Source organism: Phyllobates terribilis, unplaced genomic scaffold, assembly GCF_046119375.1.
Source record: "Phyllobates terribilis strain yellow unplaced genomic scaffold, ASM4611937v1 Scaffold_1__5_contigs__length_1240528914, whole genome shotgun sequence".
NCBI classification, from domain to species: Eukaryota; Metazoa; Chordata; class Amphibia; order Anura; family Dendrobatidae; genus Phyllobates; species Phyllobates terribilis.
Genome location: NW_027362761.1, coordinates 983,694,239 through 983,717,294, shown reverse-complemented (window position 1 = coordinate 983,717,294; position 23,056 = coordinate 983,694,239). Strand labels below are relative to the sequence as shown.

General features: G+C 41.0%; 1 protein-coding gene across 17 annotated transcripts in view; it reads left to right on the top strand.

The window, feature by feature from the left end:
• The window catches only part of TENM3 (teneurin transmembrane protein 3), a 1,704,102-nt gene that overhangs the window by 1,407,434 nt on the left and 273,612 nt on the right, over nucleotides 1-23,056 (top strand). For all 17 annotated transcript variants that reach the window (XM_073643373.1, XM_073643362.1, XM_073643479.1 and 14 more), the window contains one exon: nucleotides 21,667-21,789. In XM_073643373.1, the coding sequence (XP_073499474.1) occupies nucleotides 21,667-21,789 (123 nt within the window). The remainder of the gene's footprint in view (nucleotides 1-21,666; nucleotides 21,790-23,056) is intronic.

Below are 23,056 nucleotides of genomic sequence, written 5' to 3'. Positions count from 1 at the left end.
AGCCCTTGCTGTGTTGCAGTTCCATACACAATGACCTGCTTTCTGCTGACGTGCATTCACGTGGCTGCCCAGCTCTATAATACTGAATTGCCGTAAATGCAAGCTCATATTATACCAGCATGGGTTATCCAAAGGTAAACCTATACTTTAAGCTTATTAAAAAGTTTACAGGCTCCATATAGTTCCTGTAATATTGTAACCATCTCTAAATGTCCCTAGTGATGTTTGAATTATCTGCATTATTAGCGACGTAATAAACTCTCCCTATTCTTCCATAAACCAGAAACTGCCAAGTTGCAGCTCATTTTATGTATTTACCAACTTTCTGCATTGTTCCTAACGACCGAACCATTCACATTAACTATTAAAATATAATCGCTTTTTTCCTATCTCCAGCTATCATTTACTGTAATTTAGGACCGTACGTTTGTATATAGAAATATTTTGTACTTACTGAAATTGAACCCTATTTTATGCTAAGTGCAAGGCATAACAAAATATTTACAATGCTTTAATGCGGTGCAGCATTAATATTTAATTGACAATGCAAATGGCTGTTGTGTCAGGCTTGGCGATAACAAAATATTTAATAAGAAGCTAAAGAAGTGGAAGTAAGAAAATCAAATGTAACTCCTACATGGCTGGACGGTCTTCTGTTTGCTTTAATTTACTTAATTTGCTGTCTTAATGGGGTTGTCTGGTTTAGAAAACCCATTTTAAAGTTCACTGTTAGATAATTCGGACTTGATAAATAGGAGTTCCCAGGTCAGGATTCTCATCTATTAGGCTATGTTCACACATCATGTTTTTTTTAGCGTTTTTTGATGCATTTTTTATGCAAATTTTCAGCTGCGTTTTGCAGTACCAGCAAGGTCTATGAGATTCCAGAAATCTCATGCACACATCATGGTGTTATTTTGCTCAGGATTTTGTGCTTTACATGTTGTTTTTTTTGCAAAATAGAGCATGTCACTTCTTTCAGCGTTTTTTCAGTGTTTTTTCACCCATTGGAAGTAATGGGTGGTGAAAAAATGCACCAAAAACGCAGGTATCAAGTTTTTCAGCGTTTTTTTTGTGCCAAAACCAGAATGAATTTTTTTTTTCACACTGAACTTTATGTACATGCATAAAGAGACAAAAGGACAGTGAAAAAAATGCAGCAAAAACGCACCAAAAAACAAGCAAAGAAAACAAGAAAAGTCATGGACAAACCTCCTGACAAGAGATCAAGTTTTGCTGCAGAAAAAAAACGCAGCAAAAATTCAATGTGTGAACACAGCCTAAGACGGGCATTAGTCCAGCTGCAAAGAAACCTACTTTGGGGAACCTGACAAACCCAATCAGCTTCATTAGTCACTGTAAATACTTTGTCTTGTGGTGGGAATGCAGGGAAATAGGATACTTGCTGCTGAATTACTCAAAAGAGAATTAGGGGATATATTGAACTCGTCTTATTGTCTATGTGCCCTTCTAACAAAAGATACCTTATTAAATCGTGCCATACAATTTACATTTGATCGATGATTATTGCTTCCAGCCTCCTCCCCACACTAATGCATGCTCATCCTGGTTGAGCATCCACGTGTTCTGAATAAGTAGAGGGGAGTAAACTGCTGTCAAGACGTATTTTGTGACACTTTATCTCCCCTGAGAACAGAAAGGATCAGACATGTTGAAATCCAACTATCTGTTTCTTTTATTCCCCTGCCATCAGGGGAGATGTATGAGGTCTGAATGTACATTAGATGGTTGCCCACTCCAGGTTTGGCCTAATGTAAGGTGTAGGGCTAGCTTCGATAAAGCAATATATTAAGCTTGATTCCTTTATAATATCAAGTATGCATTATGTTATGACTATTAGGACTCTATCTGCCATATCCTAAGCAATACATTTCAGTCATCCCTAAGGCTATGTTCCCACATGTTGTGTTTTTTTTTTACGTCAGAAATCTGCAGCAAAACTGATTTCTGGTAGGAAATCAGCTGCGTCAAAAATGCAAGTTTTGCTGAGTTTTTTTATGCGTTTTTTCAGCAATTATTTCACTGTCCGTCTGTCTCTATTTATGCCTGTACATAAAGTTCTGTGAAAAAAAAGAACCCCATTCTATTTTGCCATAAAAAAATCCTGAAAAAATGTACCTGCGTTTTTTGGTATATTTTTTCAGCATTTATTTCATTACCCATTACTTCCTATGGGTGGAAAAACGCTGAAAATCACTGAAAGAAGTGACATGCTCTATTTTCCAAAAACCCAACCAAGGCACAAAATACGCAGCGAAAAAAAACAAGATGTGTGAACAGAGAATTCTGGTTTCTCATAGACTTTTGCTGAATGCAATACGCAGCTGAAAATTTGCATAAAAATCTGCAGCAAAATATGTTGAAAAACGCAACGTGTGTGAACATAGCCTTAATGTTATTTATAGTTACCTTTTAGAAGTCATACGGCTAGCTTGTATTTTCTGCCGTAGGATGCCTTGTTTTTTAGTTACAGCACCACTCCAGCAGTTTTTCCTTATTTCAGTGCTGGAGTGGTGCCACTAATCTAAGTTCCCTAACCCTGGTATTATACTCATCAGCCACCGTCTTCAGCTGTTCCCAGCGCCTCTCCAGTCCTGCATCGCCATCTTGTGACTGCAACTTCTTACTGACCGAAATTCAGAGGTAACGGTCACAAGCTCTCAATGTAAGTCTGTGAGAGCCTTGTTAAGGCCTCATTCTGGCTGTCATAGGCTTACATTGAGTTGTGACTTCCGGATCGCTCTAAAAAACACTCGAGCAATCCAACAGATCACAAATTGTTGGGAGACCAACTGGAGCGGGGCTGTTAAAAGATGAAGATGGCGGCTGATATGTATAAGACTGGAGTCATGGAACTTAGATTAGTAGCACCACTTCAGCTCTGAAATAAAAAAAGAACCTGCTGATATGGTGCTTTAATACTGTAAATAGACAATCAGGCAATCACAAGAACAATAGATGCCCTCAGAGAAGCACTCTCATCAGTTTTATCCTCTCAATATATTGCAGTCATCATATTATATAGGACTGGGTACTCACAATTGCTCATTTTGCCTTTCTACCTAGTAATTATCCTCTTTTCTCTGCTCTGTGTAGAAACAGGAAGTCTCTTTTCCCTGCATGAATCATTCCCCTCTTCCACTCCTGACCCAGCTGCTCCCTGCTCCCCCCTGCCAGGGACTTTTGCAGTGACTCATGCAGGAAAAATTGACCTCCTGTTTCTACATGAAGCTTAGAAGGATTCAGGTAGTCAGTTTTTAATCACGTGATGTCATAGACCTAATGCAAAAGAGAAGAATTAAGTGGGTAGAAGGAAAACGAGCAATTGTAATTACACAGTGTCAGATAATATGATGATTGAAATATATGAAGAGGATAAAAACTTTGATGGAAGTGCTTCTTTACTAACTGAAGAAATCTTGTTTTCTTTGCAATGGCCAGACATTTTTTTCCAGGATACTTTAGAGTTAGTTTTTTTATTTTACTATATGAGCGAAAGAAAAAGTCAATTGGTTAATAATCATCGTGCGTGGCATTCACACTGCCTGGTAGACCAGCTTCTCAGAGTCCGGAATTTCAAATGTCAGAACTTCATTTAGAAGCGATTTTACTACCACTTCTTATAGGGGCACAGAGGGTTGGCTCCTTCTGTGTAACACCACATCATTATATTACCGGCTGTGCCGATTATAGCAGGGCTGGGGTGGAGAACAATTGTCTGCCAGGGATTTGTGTCTTTCTAAAGTAAACATTATAGTGATTTGTATAAATAACTTATCTTTTGGGTATAGAATATTGTTTCTTTCTATAAATGTTAGACATTATTTGGGGATTTGCAATCCTCTGGTTGCTTGTTATTTTATTAGTAATCTGGATCTTTGTATTGGATGAGGATGTAGATTGACATTATTATGGGGTTTGTAGGACGCTTCTTTATTCCAGCCTAGTACCAGTTTAGCAAAGAAGGAACGTCTTCGTGTCCGCATCTTGTAAGGTGTCCTTATCCTACTGGAAATAGGATTATGTGCGGCGTGAACCTGTCGAAGAGGAAATATCTTCATGGTGTCACCCGGTCTGTCAGGGCTAAAATCCACAACTGCTGTTAGTCAGACACGTAGAGTCTCAGAGCAGAACATACTTTTCTCGCAGATAGGCCAAGTTAAAATACACTTCCTATGAGTATTCCTATGACAAACAGTCCATGGCAAGAAGCAATGTAATAATTTGCAGTAAGGAGAGGATTTCAGCTGAGTTTGCTCAGATGCTTCCAGTACAAGATCTTATGAAAATTGTAGCGCAGCCTATTATGGAATTGTCTGCCATTTGCAAGTCCTATCCAAACAAGCTGTACCAGAAATATCAAAGAAGGAAATCTATTTGCTTTTTATTTGATCATCCTTTCCTGACACATCTGGTTCAGTTCACCTCTGTTCTGCAGGCCTTTGGGAACAGGATTTTCCGTATAAGTAGAATATGCAAACTGGGAAGTGATCTTTTTCCACTGTGAACAGAAAGAGAGGTAACAAAATCATTGCATCCATCTGTAGCGTAGATGCTGAACATGCAAATGGTGTTTGAGGTTTGCATGTACTCAGGAGATGGTGGTATGAGTGACACCCTGATGAAAAATTCATTCAATATCATAAAATATTACAGGATTGGCTGCTTTTCAATGTAATATTGTGATTATTATTATATTTATTATTATCGCTCCTAATCCACAGCTGCCAGATCACTAGTTGCTGTTGGCCTTTGTTACATATCGGGTTCTTTGAAAGAAGGTAGAATGTTGTAATGTATCGGCTTTGGATGTGCAGATCCGAGCAGAGTAGCTTTATGCCGCTCACTGATGGTGATTTTGTGAACATTGAGTTGTAAGTTCTCCCCGAGTGCCGAGGACTTCTACTACCACAGTTGCTGGTTTGTGCCATAGTCTTTTGAATTTCAATTTTCAGGCTTTTTTCATTGACCGTGCTATCTCCAAGTATTGATATGTCGATGATCAACACCCTCTTTTTCTGATGTGTTGTGGACCAATGCTTTGTCCATATACATAAGTCCCGCTATATTTTCACATGTTCATTTTAACAGCGTCGTGGTCCCACCAGTTCTTCGTAGTGACAGCTGGTAATTATCACAAATGTTCCAATTAATAATTTTTGCCACAAGTTCTGTCGCTCTTTGTAGTCAGCCTGTATGATTTTTTTTTTAAAAAAACAAACTGAATACATTGTCTACTCTTTTGTCTGATTACTTGCATTGGCATCATCAGAACACTTTTCACGTCTGGCTTTTATGGCATTTGTTTAGAGAGGTTGTCCACCTTATTTTTAACATCAAAGTGCAACACCCAGTGCCCTGCCGATCAGTTGTTCTAGGTGTCTGGAAGTGATCAGTTACGGAGCTGCTCCGTCTACTGATAGTGGCCGCAGTCGACTACTGCACATCTGCCCCCTTACCACGGCCACTATCAGTAGACGGAGCAGCTTCATAACTGGGCACCAAGAACAGTTGATTGGTGGTGGTGCCGAGTGTCTCACCCCCACCGATCAGACATTGATGACCTATCCCGAGGATAGGTCATCATTGTTAAAGTCGTGGAAAATCTCTTTAAATGGCCTGTTCTTGTGTAGCTAGTATTAGCCCCTCAGTTTCTTTGTTCAAAGCTTCTTTTATAAGACATAGCCATGCTTTTTAATTGTTGTCCTTCCAAAAATCTTGTCTAAAATTAGCTATAAATGAATATATATTTTTTTAATTGTCCATTATTGCTTTTGCTGTATGTTTCCAATACTCTTCTTTTGTCTGTTGGACTTTAAATAAGTCTTGATTTTTTATTAAAATTAGTTTTCGACTTCTTGGATGGCCTCAAGATAGTCCACCAGTGCATGCTTTTTTTGACTTGTAGTAGGGCTCTGCCACCAGGTTTTTTTGGCAGGGACAACTGACAGCCCTACGAGGGTAGAAAGAATAGCGAGTAGTCATCAGTATTCATATTTTTCGGTTGAGATTTTCCAAATCTGCTTGAGTCCAAGCAACTATCCCAGCAATATATCTCATGATGGGTATTGCCATGGTGTTGATAGTGTGACCACCTTTTAATTTAGTCTTTAGTATCCTTAATACCCACAGCAGCACATTTAATTATTATATTCATATGATGCTTTTAGACATTTTTATATGGAATTTGACAACCCCTTCATATTTTCACTAATAATTTATATGTAAATTAGAGATACTGAATGTGTTATTTGTTTGGATAGTATAGTTATATATCAAACCTGCTGGAAACAGATATTTGTCTTTTATTGTCATAGTTTCCCCTGAATATACTTCACAAAGTCATGGATATACCATTGTCATGAAAAATACAAAATCAATAGAGGCCAATCTATTTTCCTGTGAGCCCTACAGATAGAAGTCGATACTTGGATACATGCTTTCTCTTTATTTTTAACACACCATTCAATTCCATGTCACTTCTAGCCAAGTCTCAAGTTCATGTGGTCAAAGGCCTGGTGTCATAATCACATGCGGTATATATCACCGCTGTATATGCTTTGTGCATTTAAGAAACAAATATCAGTAGCTCAACTGTGTTGAAATATTTTCTCTTAACATTTTCCCAATAGTATAATTATTTTTATTAATTTGGTATTAATATTAAGTATTATTTCTATTTCTTTTGATGAGCTTAAAATTTCTAATTATTGTCAGAAAATGCCTTCTTAAAAACAGACACCCTTTTTAGCCTATTCGTAAATAGCAACCATATAATGTAAATTTACGTCATTTCCTAAATGTTTGGAGTTGGTTCAGGTACTGAGCCTGCAGCATACCCAGCATATGCTGGCCGTGTTATACAGCCAACATCTGCCTGTTACGAATCGTGGTTCTGTGCTGCCATACGGGAGGCGGAGCTACTATGTGTGTAGGGAAATGGTCCCAATCTTGTGGAACGTCGCGTTCTGGTGTTGTGGGATGTTTGAGGATGCGGGATGCTGTGTCTCTCACTGATTTCTCTGCTGGGGAAGATGGGACGCTGTCTTCCTCGGTTGCCAGGCAACACAGGACGCTGCGGTGTCTGGTACTAAGCAGTGGTGGGATTTTGTCCAGTCTGCTGTTGAAGCTAGCAGGGAGTGGCTGTCTGGGGATGATTGGGAAGTAATCAACACCTGATCATTAGGCGGGCTATATAATCCTGCTCTCTGCTCAGTCCTTTGCTGTTTATTGCAGTTTCCTATGTGCTTGGTGGTGCTAGCATTAGGTTTTGCTATATTTTCAAGGATTTTCTCATTCTCTCTTCTGGTTTCACTTCCTGAGGTTCTTGCAGAGGTACTCTCCTGGTCCTCGATTAGGCAACAGCCATGTCACCATACGCCAGCTGTCCAGCTGCAGTGGGCCCGGGAAGGGCTTTGCCAAAGCCCCCCTTCCATTTACTGGGAGCTGGGTGAAGAGTATTCCCGGCCCTCAAGGGCTCGCCTAGCTGGGCAGCTTGTGCCAAGTGCATCTGTGGCTGCGCCTTTGCTGGTTTGGTGCAGATCTTGCTGGGTTCCTCTGCGAAGCACATAAAACTGCCTGTAACAGCTGTATAACGTTTTAGATGCTTGGTGTCGATTACTGTCAGCAGTATTTAAATGGCTGGGTTGGTTGATATGCAAGTGTTCTGGCATCCACCAGCCCACTCATGATGCAATCACTGCAGGCCAGTGGGTTACAATGGTTGTCATTTTGGTACTCCCATGAAGCCTGTGGATGGGGTTCATAGGAGAATATCAATTTTTTTATTTTTTTTTAATTTAGGAATGAAACATAAAACATAGCAAGTATATGGAAAAATCCATACACTAAACATATTTTTGGCAGAGTAATACGGAGAAAATCAATTTAACTTTATAGTACTATACTTCAGTGGTGCAGTATAAGCTATAAGTGATCCTTTGTTCAACTCCCCTAAGGAAACAAATAAATAAAGTAAAATAAAAAAATGTTCTAAAAACTATTTTAAAAGTTTAGATTGCTCCCTTTTTCCCAGTTCAAAAATAAACATTTTCAGTATCACCGTGTCCAACGTATCAATATGTAAACTTATAATCACAATTTAAATGCAAAAAAGGAGAAGAATTGAAATGCCAGAATTGCTGTTTTTTAGTTGTCGCAGTTCCCCAAGTATATGCCATAAAAAATCAATCAGAACAGTATATGTACTCCAAAATGGTATCAACACAACGTTCAACTTTCCACGCCAAAAAAAGGCTATCAACAAAAAGAAAAAATATATGGGTCTCAGAAAATGATGATACAATCCAATTTTTTTTATTACAAAGTTTTAACATTTTTTGGCCTCTAAGATATATATAAAAAAACACTACTGGTTTGGTATTTCAGTAAATGTGCTGACCTGAAGAATCATAGATAATTATTACTGCACAATGAAAACAAAAATGTCGTGAAAACAAAAATGCAGAATTGCATTTGTTTATCATTTCACCCCATTTTCTTTTCGGTATTTTAGTACATTATATAATAAAATGTATGGCGTCATTCAAAACTATCATTTCTCCTGCAAAAAAAATAAAACACTCATACAGCTATGTCTTGGAAGAAGGTGAGGAAAAAATGCAAAAACTTTTGGAAAAATAAATCCATAATTAAAATAAAAAGATAGTCTGCATAGTGGATAGACTGGAACCCTTAGGCTGTTTTCACACGTTGCGTTTTTGCTTCTTTTTTTTCTGCAGGTTTGGCTGCCTTTTTGTTGCATTTTTGCTGTCTTTTTATGCGTTTTTGATGCAGGTTATATGTCATTTGCCTACAGTACATGTTTCATTGAGTTATTTTTATTCATGAAAAAAAGAAGCAAAAACGCATGATTGCGTTCCTTGCAGCGTTTTTGCACTTTCACACTGATTTCTATGGTGAAAGAAAAGCTGCAGAAACGCTGAAATAATTGACATGCTGCAGTTTTCCAGTTCAGTCAAGAAACAATCGTGTGCATGAGATTTCTGAAATCTCACAGCAGTTTTAGTTTGCATTATAAAATGCAGCAAAAAAGCGCTGCAAAAACGCAACGTGTGAACATTGCCTTGCTGTTAAGGGTCGTGGTGCTCTGTGCTGGTGCAGAGATGTTTATTACGAGGCCTTTCAGTCTCTATATAGATGTACAATATCTATTGTGCCTTCGCTATCACTCCTTCTATCTGTCGCCAGCTCTAATTACATAGGTTCAGACGACACCGCAGATAATTCTGCTCATTTGTAGCAAATTAACAAGGTTATCTCGCTGAGAATTCCTCTCTGAGACAGATGTAGCCCCGGACCCACCAGCTCTGGGACGCTGGGGTTCACAATGCCGCACATCTTACATACTAAGTTGATAAGGAAACGTAATACTTTCAAGCCGTTAAGCACTTTTATTGGAGAATGTAGAACGGCTCACTTTTCTTTATTCCAGCCATCGGAAGCAGTTGGCACAAGACGATGAAAATCTGCTTTCTAAAAACCATTGGCAGACAAACTTAACGAGTTTGTTCTTTGACACACTAACAAAGAACCTAAAACAGATGGATGGATTGCGAGCTCAAAAATACAGTTGAGTAACTGCAGAAGCAATGGCATAGTTTTTCTACTGGCAGTCTCCGAACGCTTGTGACACAAAAGATGTTATTGCGGAGACAAGTGGAAAAGACAGATAAAAAAAAAAATCTACAGACACATGACTGTCAGCGTGATAATATAACCTCCGAAATCCGGCAATTTTACTGGATTCGCTTTCCAAAAAAAACACATTTCTTAATTTTATCAGCTGAAACTTTGAAACATTTTCAAGATGGAAAGATCTAAGATGTTAATTTGTATGGTGGAGCATCACTTTATAATTAGAAACCTAATGAAGGGAAGCAATTATTAGTGCTATTTTTCATTAGAATTTATTTATTACATTGATGCAAATAAAGAATATTAGATTAATGTCTGGAGTCAGTTTTGTGACCTCTATGAATTAAAATTTATTGTTTCAATGTAAATACTTTTATGCCCAAAAATGACAAAAGTATTCTAGGAGTGATGCCTTCCTTTATTGGCTAACCAGAAGAATTATGTTTCTGGTTAGCCAATAAAGGTATCACTCCGAGAACATTTATGTCATTTTTGGGCATGAAAGTATTTTCATTGATTTTTCTTGCTAACACGGTACCACAATATATTTTTTTATTGAATATCCTTTTTGTGATGTTTCAGCTATTTCATAGTTTAAATTGTGGTGTATGTTATTTCTTACTACACACACCTGAGCTGCTGCTGAACTTCTTTTCTGAAAAGAACTTGGAGCTTCCTGTCCACTATTGATTGATTGAAAAGAAATTTAGAAAGCAGGAGCGCAGTAGGCGTTATAATGTTCTTCATGAGGGTCACAGAGCTGTATAATAGACACTGCGGCTGCTGAAGAACCTATTTTTTAAAGATAGTAGTTACATTACAAAGCATTTCATTCAGCACAAGAGATATGTGATCAAAAGGCATGTGCTTTCTCCAGTATAGAAAAGCATAGGTGTCCCTCTTGTGTTTAGCAATGGTGGTAGAAACACCTGACTTCACATTCATTAAGACTAACGTCCCATTTAACTCCAGTATCAATATATTTTTGTTATCTTTAAAATTATGCAGGAGAGGAGGATAAATAGGATCCTTTTCATTAAAGATATTATTCTTCTGCACACTGTTCATCGTACCGCTATTTTAGGACCCTATACGTTTGCATTCACAATGATTCATAATTACCAGTAATCAGGTTACTGTGATGCCCCCCATTTTATATGCTGCAGAACAAAAAGACGACGAATGGTTTTGGGGGAAAAGTTTTGTAGGAGCCCCAGTTTCATATTAGAAGTAAAATGATGCAAATAGCAGAATGACAGAGCTGTTAGTGAAGTAAAATGACAAGTAAGCCATGCTTGAACATGGGAGTTAGTGCATTTATATTTGTAAATTGCATCTTACCACAGCAATATTACACTTTGAGGGCAGCTGTGAACAAGGCGGATGTGTACATTTGGATTTCGTCACTGATTCAGGCTGTGTTCAGATGAGCAGATGTGAAATCATCTGTTTTTCATCCAAATTAGTGATGAGCGAGCATGCTCGCCAGTCGATCAAGCTTAGGGTGCTTAGGTACGCTCATTACTCGATCGATTATCGCGGGTGCTCAAGCGCCATGCCCGAGTCCCTGCCCGCATGTTTTGCGTCTGTTAGACCACCAATAAACAAGGCTACGGAATTACCGTGTTTGTCAGGCAATCCCCACGTGTTTATTGGCTGTCTAACAGCCGCGAAACATGCGGGGAGGAGACTCGTGCACGGCGCTTGAGCACCCGCGATACTCTATCGAGTAACCAGCGTACCTGAGCACCCCACAATCGAGTGGCGAGCACGCTCACTCGTCACTAATCCAAATGCAATCTTGTGGGTTTTTTTTGCATTTAGACCAGGAGTGAGGAACCTTCTTTCTGCCAAGGGCCATCCTTAGGGGGCAGTACAAATTGTGCGCTAACTCCCCTACAGAATACGTCTTGACGCTGGCATTGGTGTCAGGACATAATCTTTCCTTTCACACGCCTCAGCGTTCAGTAGTGAACACTTCATGCGTGTGCTCACAGAGCGAGAAGGAATTAAAAGGCCGGTGGCCATCAAAACACAGCTGCCGGCCCAAGCACTACGGTCCCTGGGAATCTGCCGGGGCCGGAGAAAAGGTCATCGTGAGCCGTAAATGGAAGTACCTCACCCCTGTTTTAGAGTGATGTGCCATCCGTATGTCTGTGTCAGTATGATATCTGTATGACATCTGACTTTTACATGAACAATTCAATAAATAATAAGGATAAATACAGTTTCTTATGTTGATAATTGACGTGGATGTGAAAAACGCATGACATGCGGTTATTAACTCATATGTAATCTGTGTTTGTGCTCCCATTGTCTTGTAATGGCCAAATGTGGTTCAACATTCGGATGAAAATAATGTATGCTGTGAACTTTTACACTATTGTTCCGCATTTAAGAACATACAAGTGAACTACTTACATCAGGCAGTGTGTGGTCCATACACTATTCATTTTGCATACAGCCAGCACCCGGACTCATTATATACTCGTCTGAACGAGCCCTTACAGCGAATATCACATAGCACTGTCCAGCAGTCGAAATCTGCAGAGAAAATGTGCGGAAAAATATTGACATGATATGGACTTAGAAATCCTCACAGTAGGTCAATTTCCACTAAGGAAATCTCCAAAGTGACATTCAGTAAAGTCTACATGGACGGTACTGTAATACTCTGCAGAATTTTTGTGCACAGATCTGCATGGAAAAAACCCAGAGCATTTCTGGCTTTACTCTAAGGCAGAAGACGACTCGGGGCCTTACTGTGCAAATACTGTATGTTGGGGTGGCATAGTACATATAGGTCCTGCTTCATCATTTGCTCATATTATTTTTGCAGAATTAGAGGCTAGGGTAGTAAATTTGCATACAGTAATAGACATAGTATCTCAATATAGTGTATGTAGATTATTTTTTTCTTTTGGAAAATACTGACTTTTATATATGCATGTTAGTAAAACCAATGCTGTCGCTCCTGCGCTTACACTATTCTCTCCTGCTGGTATTATTTGCTTATTCCCAATCACGTTACCATCTGCGTGCACATTTTCGTTTTTTTCTTGGCCAGCTGTGCATGTAAAAATGGCGTATTTCCCTGTGCAGCCCTATGAGAAGTAACACTGCTGATTACAATAGCCCACACTTTATCAAGGTGTGACAGATACAGATGGACATACCAAAAGCCCCAAATAGACCTATACACTCCAACAAACAGCACATACACACAGCGGGAAACTCCAAACAAAAGCTAATTTATGGAAAAATATGTGTTCCTAATCAAAGCCGGGCTCTGCTGGGAACCATATAACACACAGTAATCCGTACATGCAGATGCTTTCATCTTACATTACCAATTTGGTAGCGTTCCAAACACTCTGGTCTTACCTTATCACCCTGTGTGAGCCCGCGCACCGCTGGAGTCTCCTGCCTCTACAATGTGCTTCTCTACAGGCCCTTCAGGCAGACGCAGGGATTCCTATTCTGATCAGATGGAGCACAAAGGGCTCGCTGACCTGCTCTGAAACTTCATTTCTACATCTACAATTGATATATTGGTTGACAAAAAGAGTAATTAAGCATGAAGCGTAGACTGACAGGTTTCCTCGTGTACATGAAAAACTCCTTGAATTTACCGTACCAGTTGTGGCAAACATCACACTGACGTTACATAGTGGTGCCCGCGCAGATATGAAATATTTGACAAAAGGTTGAAAAGAATTGGACATGGTAATAATACTTGTATTTTAACTTCCCCTTGTTTCTTTTTATTCCACGCCTTATTAGCAATATCTTACATTTCAATTCATCCAGCTTTATATTCGATTCTCCCCCAGCATTTGTAAGAATGGATTTACCAGTTTCGGGTTCTAGGGACAGCATTCACCAACAATCACCATTACCAGCACTGAATGTAATTGCCCCAAGCAGGGCTGTGGAGTCGGTAAGCCAAACCTCCGACTCCGACTCCCAAGTATCTCATACATTGCTCATGTTTAAAGGGAGCCTATATGAACTATAACTCTGACTTTATTCAGCGCCTGTGCTGCACTCCATAAATGTTCATACAACCCCCTGACTCCCCCTACATAACCCCCAAAAAACCTTTTTAAGTTGTCCCACGCTGTATGATAATCGGGTCGGTCCAGTCCGATGGGCATGGTTTCGGACCTCTCCATCCCTTCCCGCAGCTGCTGCTCGCCATCCTCCTTCTTTAATTGATGTGGATGACACCTCGCGTCATCCACATTGCCGGGCCAAATCTTGCGCCTGCGCACTATGCTTTGCCCTACTGCGGGCAGGGCTGAAAACATAAGTGTGCATTACTCTCATTGGCTATTTGAAAGGTCCACCCTGAAGGGCAGAACAGGAACTTTAGACCCATACAGACTATATACATTAATTTATAGCCTATAAATAGCATTCAGATCACAGTTGTTGTACCACAGTCTACTGACGGGTGCTAAAGACACTAAATCTGTAAGGTAGGAAAGAATGACTATTTGGGAATTAGGCAGTACCTGAAGGTCCATGGCTTTGGTTATGACTCGCCCAGGGGGATATGGGAGGACACTCAGTACCCGGGCCTTTACCTTCTTGGGATGTCACGGCAGTCGGCTCCCGGGCCTGTACCCTGGTATCACTCTTTAAAAAGGGGTTTTGTTACTGGATGGGATGAATAACAGTTTTGTCTCGTGACACCACCTGTGGTTCCCGGTAATGGGTACCGGCACTGCTGCAGACCTCTGGAGCAGATGTTAGGGCAGCTGGGTTGGTGCGGCTCTCCACAGGCAGAGCACAGCTCCAGGGCAGTGTAGGTGCAGATGGTGATGCTGGGCGTTGTAGTGCAGGAGCGATAGCATGGTAGAAATAACTGACAGAAGCAGTGGGGTGCAGTCATCCGAGTTTACTCACAGTTATTTAGGTTCCTCAGGTGGCACTTTACAGGTGACCGTCTCCCACGTCGCGCTGCGTTTACCAGGCAGGGGTTCAGCACTCTCCCAAGTATTTCAAGAGCACTTAACGGGACCCCCTTTCTGTATGTTCCTTTCTTAGCCGACTTCACGCGCTGGGTCTTCTCCCTCCTGACCTGCGCCCCGCCACACAAGGTCCCGATCGGGTACCTTGAGATCCCTCTGGGCAACTTGAAGTTCCCGGGCCTTGCTTGGTGCCCTTCTCGGCGGCTTAGGTGCGGTGGTGGCAACTGCACCTTGAAAGTGCAGAATCCTCCGGTTTTCTAGCCGAGACCTGAAGTAACTTGGCTAGTCCAGGGACCGGTTCCCTTCTTGCGGCCTGATCCCTCTGACGCCTGGCAGATTCGGGCGTACGGGTGCCGTCCTGCACTCACCATACCCCCTGGGATCCCTTTTGTTACTGGAGCCTTCCTCCCTTGCTCCCACTCCTCTTTCAACCTTGGGCATGACAGGCCGAGCCTGCCTCCCGAGCAGAGCTCCTGCAGAGCCCCTGCTCCTCTCACTTCTCCTCCTCTGACTCTCCTCTGACTGACTTGCTACTCTAAGATGGCTCCCCTTTATATACACCTCCTATACAAGTGCTCCCCTTGTCTGTGTCCTCCACCCACACCCACTACTGGTTCCCCCTCACTTTTGGTCCCCCCCACTCCAGCCAGGGACAGGGCAGCAAAAGAAGTGCATATTGCCCTTCCAGCGAGCCTGGAGTAGTGTAGTGTTGAGTGCAGGTGTTGGGGTCCCGGGCAGTACTCCATCCTTACCTGAGAGAAGAAGATGCCACACCTTTGGGTGAGGTGCAGTACCTCTGTGGGGACTGAACCCTCAGGGGCGCCACAGTTATAAAACTTGCTAAATTGCTAAAAAGTGATATATGCTTGTCCAAACTAAGTCTACCACGACTACAGTGATTGGAGAGGACTATGAGCTTTAATGCCCATTGACTTGGATCACACTTAATCCATTGATGTCTGCAAGTTATATTTAGATGACTCCTATTATTAAAGACATAAATTCCCATGATAACATTTTCTTATTGTTATGAACCTTGCAAGGTGTCTCTATTCCGACTTGACACACAACATTCTGCTTAGCTGGTCTAAGAGCACTCTGGTTTTCACCCTTTTTACCTCTATATAGGAATCTGACGTTTGTTGCAGAGTACCCTGGATTGTGTCCACGGAGTAAATTCTGTCTGGTCAACTAAGTGGAGGGTGGATTGGCCAGTTAGCCAGTTAAATGAGAAGCAGGACACAATCAGAGACCGGAGACATAATCATGGGAATAGCCTAGGTGAAGTCCAGGACTTCAGGTTGTCAGAAAAATATTTCAAACAGTTCAGGATTAATAGGATCCAAGAGGCTAAAGAGTAGAGAAGTAGCTTCAAAAGCCAGGTGAGAATATAAGGGGTCCACCCAATATAAATGACACAAGGAGCAGAGATAATATTGCAATAAGTGCCCGGGGACAAGGTCATACAGTGATTTTAATAAGACGACGTGTGTCCCGATTAGCCGCAAACTCATCACATCATAGGTCATTTGACAGTTCTTTGGTCAGGAGGACGTAATACAAATAAGTTTATAACAAATATTAAGTAAATGGATAGAGAGGAAATAATCCCCTGTATAGGGAATCACTAAGGAGGCTTGGGCGGTTTGGCAGCGCTCTGCCCAGTTGAAGAGGCCACTCCTTGGATTTAGAAATGGCAGACTGCATTAGCTGGGCAACGAGCATGCTACCCCACACACAGACACACAGCCGCCCACATGAATGAAGCAATGGCGTCTGATAGTGGAAAGGCGCACCGACGGGACAAAGCGGACATGCTCCAATGTAATCTATTCGATGATCAGCTCCTCTTTTAGACGCTGACACATAAGAATTGTAACCAATACAAAAAAAAGAAGAAAAGTAAACATAAAAATGACTTTGATATTTTATGTATTGTAATATTGTGTACTGCACTTTATGTATTAAGCATTGCGGTATTTGCTTGCATTATTAAGTGGTTTAGACTCATTGAAATAGGTTAGATTTATTGAACTGTTCCATCTTTCAGGATGTTTTATAGGACAACAAAGCAGCACAACATATGCTTTCGTTGTAGATAACAAGACAAGGAGGGTGGATGTGAGTGGACTTCAGATGCAGACGTTACATTATGAAGACGATTTCCACTTCAAAGTCTATACAGACTTTTGCCGTATTGAAATAAATGAGATGGGCAAAACTTGGACAAAAGACATTTCTAGCATAGGTCAACACCTTCAGATGTAGTTAGTGTAGGTGGTTTTGTCATAAGAATCAGCCATAGGCTTTCCTGATCTGAAGCATCCTAAAGTTTACTGAACAAATAAGTCAGAGGTTAGGTAACCTTCATTTTTGGGGGCAGAGTCCTCTTTCATTTCATAGCAAATTTGTTGGGTTCTTTGCCAGTAAACCAAACCTTTGAGACTTGTAATATATGACTGTGGTCTGGGGATGATGAGGATGTCTTGTCCAAGTTGGACAGCTTTATGTATGGGAAAGTGAAACGTACAAGTTACTTTCTGGCAAATGTAACATTTCAGTTTTCACTTACATCTATTTTATATGTGACACTTGATGATGTCTTCCAAACATTAAGACTTCTGCTGGGAAACAATTCAACGTATAAACAACATGAAAATATATGTGATTTTAGCTTCCTAGTTGTTGAGCCAGTGATTGAACATAGCTCTGTTCCTTACTCCAACTTTCCAAGGTATTCTTTCCAAAATCGCAATCCCTCACTTATACTAAGTACTTGCCAGCAAATAAAAAGCAGGCTCAGGCCAGCTCAGCAGAAATTGCTTCAATAAAGCAAGCAGTCGATATGATATGGGAGAAATGTAAAACTGAAATTGAGCACAGTAAAAGCAGAACTACGTTCAGATAGAATTCAACCACTGGAATCATGTGCAGGCAGATGTGAGATGGCCTCCATTTGGAGGAGTGATATTACGTCCCTGTAACTTCTGCCGTTATGTCTGTTTGCTCAGTAATCATACACTCCGGGTTTTAATTTAAGTATTTAGTGAATGTACAAATATCATTTATTTGTTATGAGACATATACAGATTTGTAATATCAATATTGTATTTTCGCTGAGGCCTCTTGCCATATGTATCCCTCCTGCTAGATCTTAGTGCAGAACATGGTTACAAAATTCTGAATTTATGCTTTATTCAAGTAATTAACAGTGCCCGAGAGTCTAATACCCTAAGTTACAAATCTGGCCCGCAGGGTGGTTTTATTTGGCCCTCGACATCAGAACCACCACTCCTATGTGGGGCCCATTATACTGTAAGGAGGACTATGTTGGGTTATTATTCTGTATGGAGGACTATGTGTGGCCATTATTCTGTAAGGAGGATTATGTGGGGCCCATTATACTGTATGGAGGACTATGTGGGGCCCATTATACTGTATGGAGGACTATGTGGGGCCCATTATACTGTATGGAGGACTATGTGGGGCCCATTATTCTGTAAGGAGGATTATGTGGGGCCCATTATACTGTATGGAGGACTATGTGGGGCCCATTATTCTGTATGGAGGACTATGTGGGCCCATAGTACTGTATGGAGGACTATGTGGGGCCCATTATTCTGTAAGGAGGATTATGTGGGGCCCATTATAGTGTATGGAGGACTATGTTGGGTTATTATTCTGTATTCAGGACTATGTGGGGCCATTATTCTGTATGGAGGACTATGTGGGGCCCATTATTCTGTATGGAGGACTATGTGAGGCCCATTATACTGTATGGAGGACTATGTGGGGCCCATTATTCTGTAAGGAGAATTATGTGGGGCCCATTATACTGTATGGAGGACTATGTTGGGTTATTATTCTGTATAGAGGACTATGTGGGGCCATTATTCTGTATGGAGGACTTTGTGAGGCCCATTATTCTGTATGGAGGACTATGTGGGGCCCATTATACTGTATGGAGGACTATGTGGGGCCCATTATACTGTATGCAGGACTATGTGGGGCCCATTATTCTGTATGGAGGACTATGTGGGGCCCATTATACTGTATGGAGGACTATGTGGGGCCCATTTTTCTGTATGGAGGACTATGTGGGGCCATTATTCTGTATGGAGGACTATGTGAGGCCCATTATTCTGTATGGGGGACTATGTGGGACCCATTACTCTGTATGGAGGACTATGTGGGGCCCATTATTCTGTAAGGAGCATTATGTGGGGCCCATTATTCTGTATGCATGACTATGTGGGGCCATTATTCTGTATGGAGGACTATGTGGGACCCATTATTCTGTATGGATGACTATGTGGGGCCCATTATTCTGTATGGAGGACTATGTGGGACCCATTATTCTGTAAGGAGGATTATGTGGGGTCCATTATTCTGTATAGAGGACTATGTGGGGCCCATTATTCTGTATGGAGGACTATGTGGGGCCCACTATTCTGTATGGAGGATTATGTGAGGTTATTATTCTGTATGGAGGACTATGTGGGGCCCATTATTCCGTAAGGAGGATTATGTGTGGCCCATTATTGTGTATGGAGGACTATGTGGGCCCATTATTCTGTATGGAGGACTATGTGGGGCCCATTATTCTGTATGGAGGACTATGTGGGGCCCATTATTCTGTATGGAGGACTATGTGAGGCCCATTATTATGTGGGGCCCATTATTGTGTATGGAGGACTATGTGGGGCCCATTATTGTGTATGGAGGACTTTGTGGGGCCCTCTGGGTGTTTAATATCCCTGCTCAAAGTTATCACATACATTTCTATAAGGCCATTGGAGGAAAGGCAACTGTGTTACATCTCAGGGTAAAAAATGAATTAAGAATTTGAGATCTAATAAAATAAATGTCATGTATAATTTGCACATATTCAGTTATTTGGTTTTAAAGTTTGTATATAGGTGCAAAAAGCAAAGCAAAAGGTTGCATAGAGTTTCCCTGACTTACCTTAAAGGTCAACAATATTACATTGTTGGGGATCCAACACTCGGCACCTCCACTGATTAGCTGTATCTGCAGTGGCCTGACCAAAACAATGTACATAGCTGTCACAAGACAGCTCCGCACCATGTTTAGGGGTCACACACAGGTACTGCAACTCAACTCCTATGGAAGTGAATGGGAGATGGAGCTGAAGTACGCTGGAATGGCCACTTAACAGTTTACACACTTGCATTGTTCCATCCACTTCCACAGCAGATGTCAGCTGATTGATGGAGGTGCCGAGTGTCGGACCCCCACTGGTATGATATTGATGACCTATGGTAGGTCATCAATATGTTAAGACACATACACATTAGTTGGCTGCTGGCGGAAAGATGGTTCAGCGGATTGCTTGGCCAGCAACCATCTTGCCGGTCACTAACTCACACAGTAGCACTTGTTCATCCAAGTGCTCCTGTGTATTTAGTGAGAGACCTATCTGAACACATGTATGACTGCCGCTCATCTCCATCAGCATATGAAGATAACCTCAGCACACCAAATGGTAAAATTTGATATTTTATTTGCAGTCCACAGTAATAGATGTTTCGGTCGGCAAGACCTTCATCAGTGTACTACACATGAAAGAAATGAACAAGTAGAAAATACAACAATTAAATTACATGGTATTACAGAACAAAGCAGATTTAAATAACCTACCCAATTACTGGGAAGAGAGGACAAGGATTAGGAAGGTGAAGTGTCCCAGTGCTGGGATTCCTATGGGAAGAGCACATGATGGATACCGCGGGTTACGCAGCATTCTCCCTTACTATTGGCACATAAGTTATGTTGACAGGCCCTCTAGACCTACCTCACATCAGCCCAGTACTTCGTTCCGCTGACTCACATCATGCGCTCTTACCATAGGAATCCCAGCACTGGGACACTTCACCTTCCTAATCCTTGTCCTCTCTTCCCAGTAATTGGGTAGGTTATTTAAATCTGCTTTTCTATAGGATACTAGAAATTGTTGACACTATGACCTATTGTTCTGTAATACCATGTAATTTAATTGTTGTATTTTCTATATTCAAGATAATCACGGGAGTGTGGAATCAACCATTTCTGAATTTAGCCATTTTTTAAAAGCTGAGATAGAGATAAAAATCTTATCACCATGCATTTAATTTGAGGATTAGAGGCCCAAAGACAAAATTTGTAACGGGGCCACAATTATTAAATTTCATCTGTAGGTAATTTAAGATGCAAAATGTAATATTTGCTCTCCTTATAGTCCTCATATCCATGAGTTCATGTTGGTTTTCACAGGGAGAGTGTAAAAACCTTATATTTTGGTCTGTCTTAAGATGTCACCTAATCATAAATTTAGGCATAAATTGTATGACTAAGGCCACGTTCACACATCAGTATCTGGTCAGTATTTTACATCAGTATTTGTAAGCCAAAATCAGGAGTGGAACAGTCAGAGGAAAAGTGTAATAGAAACACGTCACCACTTCCGTATTTTTCACCCACTCCTGATTTACAAATACTGATGTAACATACTGACGTGTGAACATGGCCTAAGGGTGGCTAAAATCAACTGAATCCAAACATGTCCTCGTTGCTAATATCTATGGGAAATGGATTGCTGTATGGAGGAATACCTCCATCCATACACTATTCTTGCCAAACCTTTCCTGTGAAGTTTTCGTGTGCACTCTGTTTGCCATAGAGATCAATGAATGCAGTTTTCACTGGGTGTTCAGCTCACAGGGTCCCAGTGATGTAGTGAATGTGAAGAGTTTCTCAAAGCTAAACACAGGAAACATTGCATTAACTTCTTGTAGAGATTGCAGAAATCAAAGAGATATGAGATTCCGAGAAGTGTTCTCTATCAGAATGAAGGATGGTGCACACTGGGGAATGGATACCGTAAAACTGGAGGTGCATTGCTGTCTGTGCGCCGGAGATGATCAGTCCTGTGTCTACCGTGTACAGCTTTGTGTTACATCAGCTGAGCTCATCTCACTCTTTATCTCTTATTCTGTGTTTTTCTCTCTTTCAGCCATGCATCTGTTTGGCCTCAACTGGCAGCTACAGCAGACTGAAAATGACACTTTTGAGAACGGAAAAGCAAATTCAGAAGTGGTGCCAACACATACTGTCTATGTGCCCGCCGGTGATAATGGTAAGAAACTGCAGCCACTTATTTATAAGTAATTGTTTGCTTTTTATTGAATTTTCCCATGAAATCCTTTTTACTGCAACCCAGTATTACATTTGTTTTCTAGAATAGCCCATTAACCCTGTAATTAATGCTGTTATTTTTAGCAGGGTTCATAGACAGCTTTAGTATACCATGGAAATCCGCAAAGTAACACTGTAAAATAAAAGTAGTATATCACAAGATGGAAAGGTTACAATTACAATGAGTTGTGAAACAAATCCAGTATATTACTATAATGACTACTGCTACGTTCATAACAAATAAACATCCTCGGATCCAATGTATACTCACTCACCTCCCCAATATCTAAGTCTACTTAGAATTCTCTCTAATTTACAATATCTAAACATATCTCCAGTATTTAGGTCATGTGCTACTTATTTTTATATCCTTATATATCTGTTCTGCCTCTCTCCCTATTCTAGCAGTGTTTATTTCCGTCTTTCTCATTGTTAGTGTGCACCTACTGAGTTCAGAACTTTAGGCATTGTTAGAGCCGGGTTGCTTAAATGCCAGATCCTTCCTGTCCTCAGTGCGATAGGATCCAACTATCACCAATTAAATCTGTGCCTTCTATATTTCTGGCTGTCCATGGTCTTCATCCAGGACAATGACAAAGTACGAAGTGCCATCACAAATAGAGACGAAAGGACTACTTTATCTCACTTACAGGGGAGGACACTTAGATCTGTCCACAGGATTTTACACCCCAAACTATTTATATGTGAATGTAGCTCCTTCAAAGACAAGGTCAGCAATACTTACCCATGGCCAGTCCATTCCTCTGTAACTGAGAAATCAGTGTTTGAATTGATATGCAAGTGCTATTGTAGATCTGAAGCCCCGGTCACTCCAGCTCTATTCCCCACCCAGCGTCGCCTCCTCCTGCTTGACTAGCAGTTCCTTTGCCTGAAGTCACATAGCATAGAGGCAGTCAGTCAAGCAGGAGGAGGTGGTGCTGGGCAGCGAATAGAGCTGGAGTGACAGAGGCTTCAGATCTACAGCCTCATTTGCATATCAATTCATTCACTGATTTATCAGTAACAGAGGATCGGACTGGCCATGTAAAGGGATTGCTGAACTTGTCTTTGAAAGAGCTACATGAGCATACAAATAGTTTGGGTGTGAAATCCTGCTGACAAATTCTCTTTAAATATAATGATAAGACATAGGAGATGAGATTCTCTCTGAAGGGTTTAGGTATTTTCCTATCTACTGTTTTACTAGA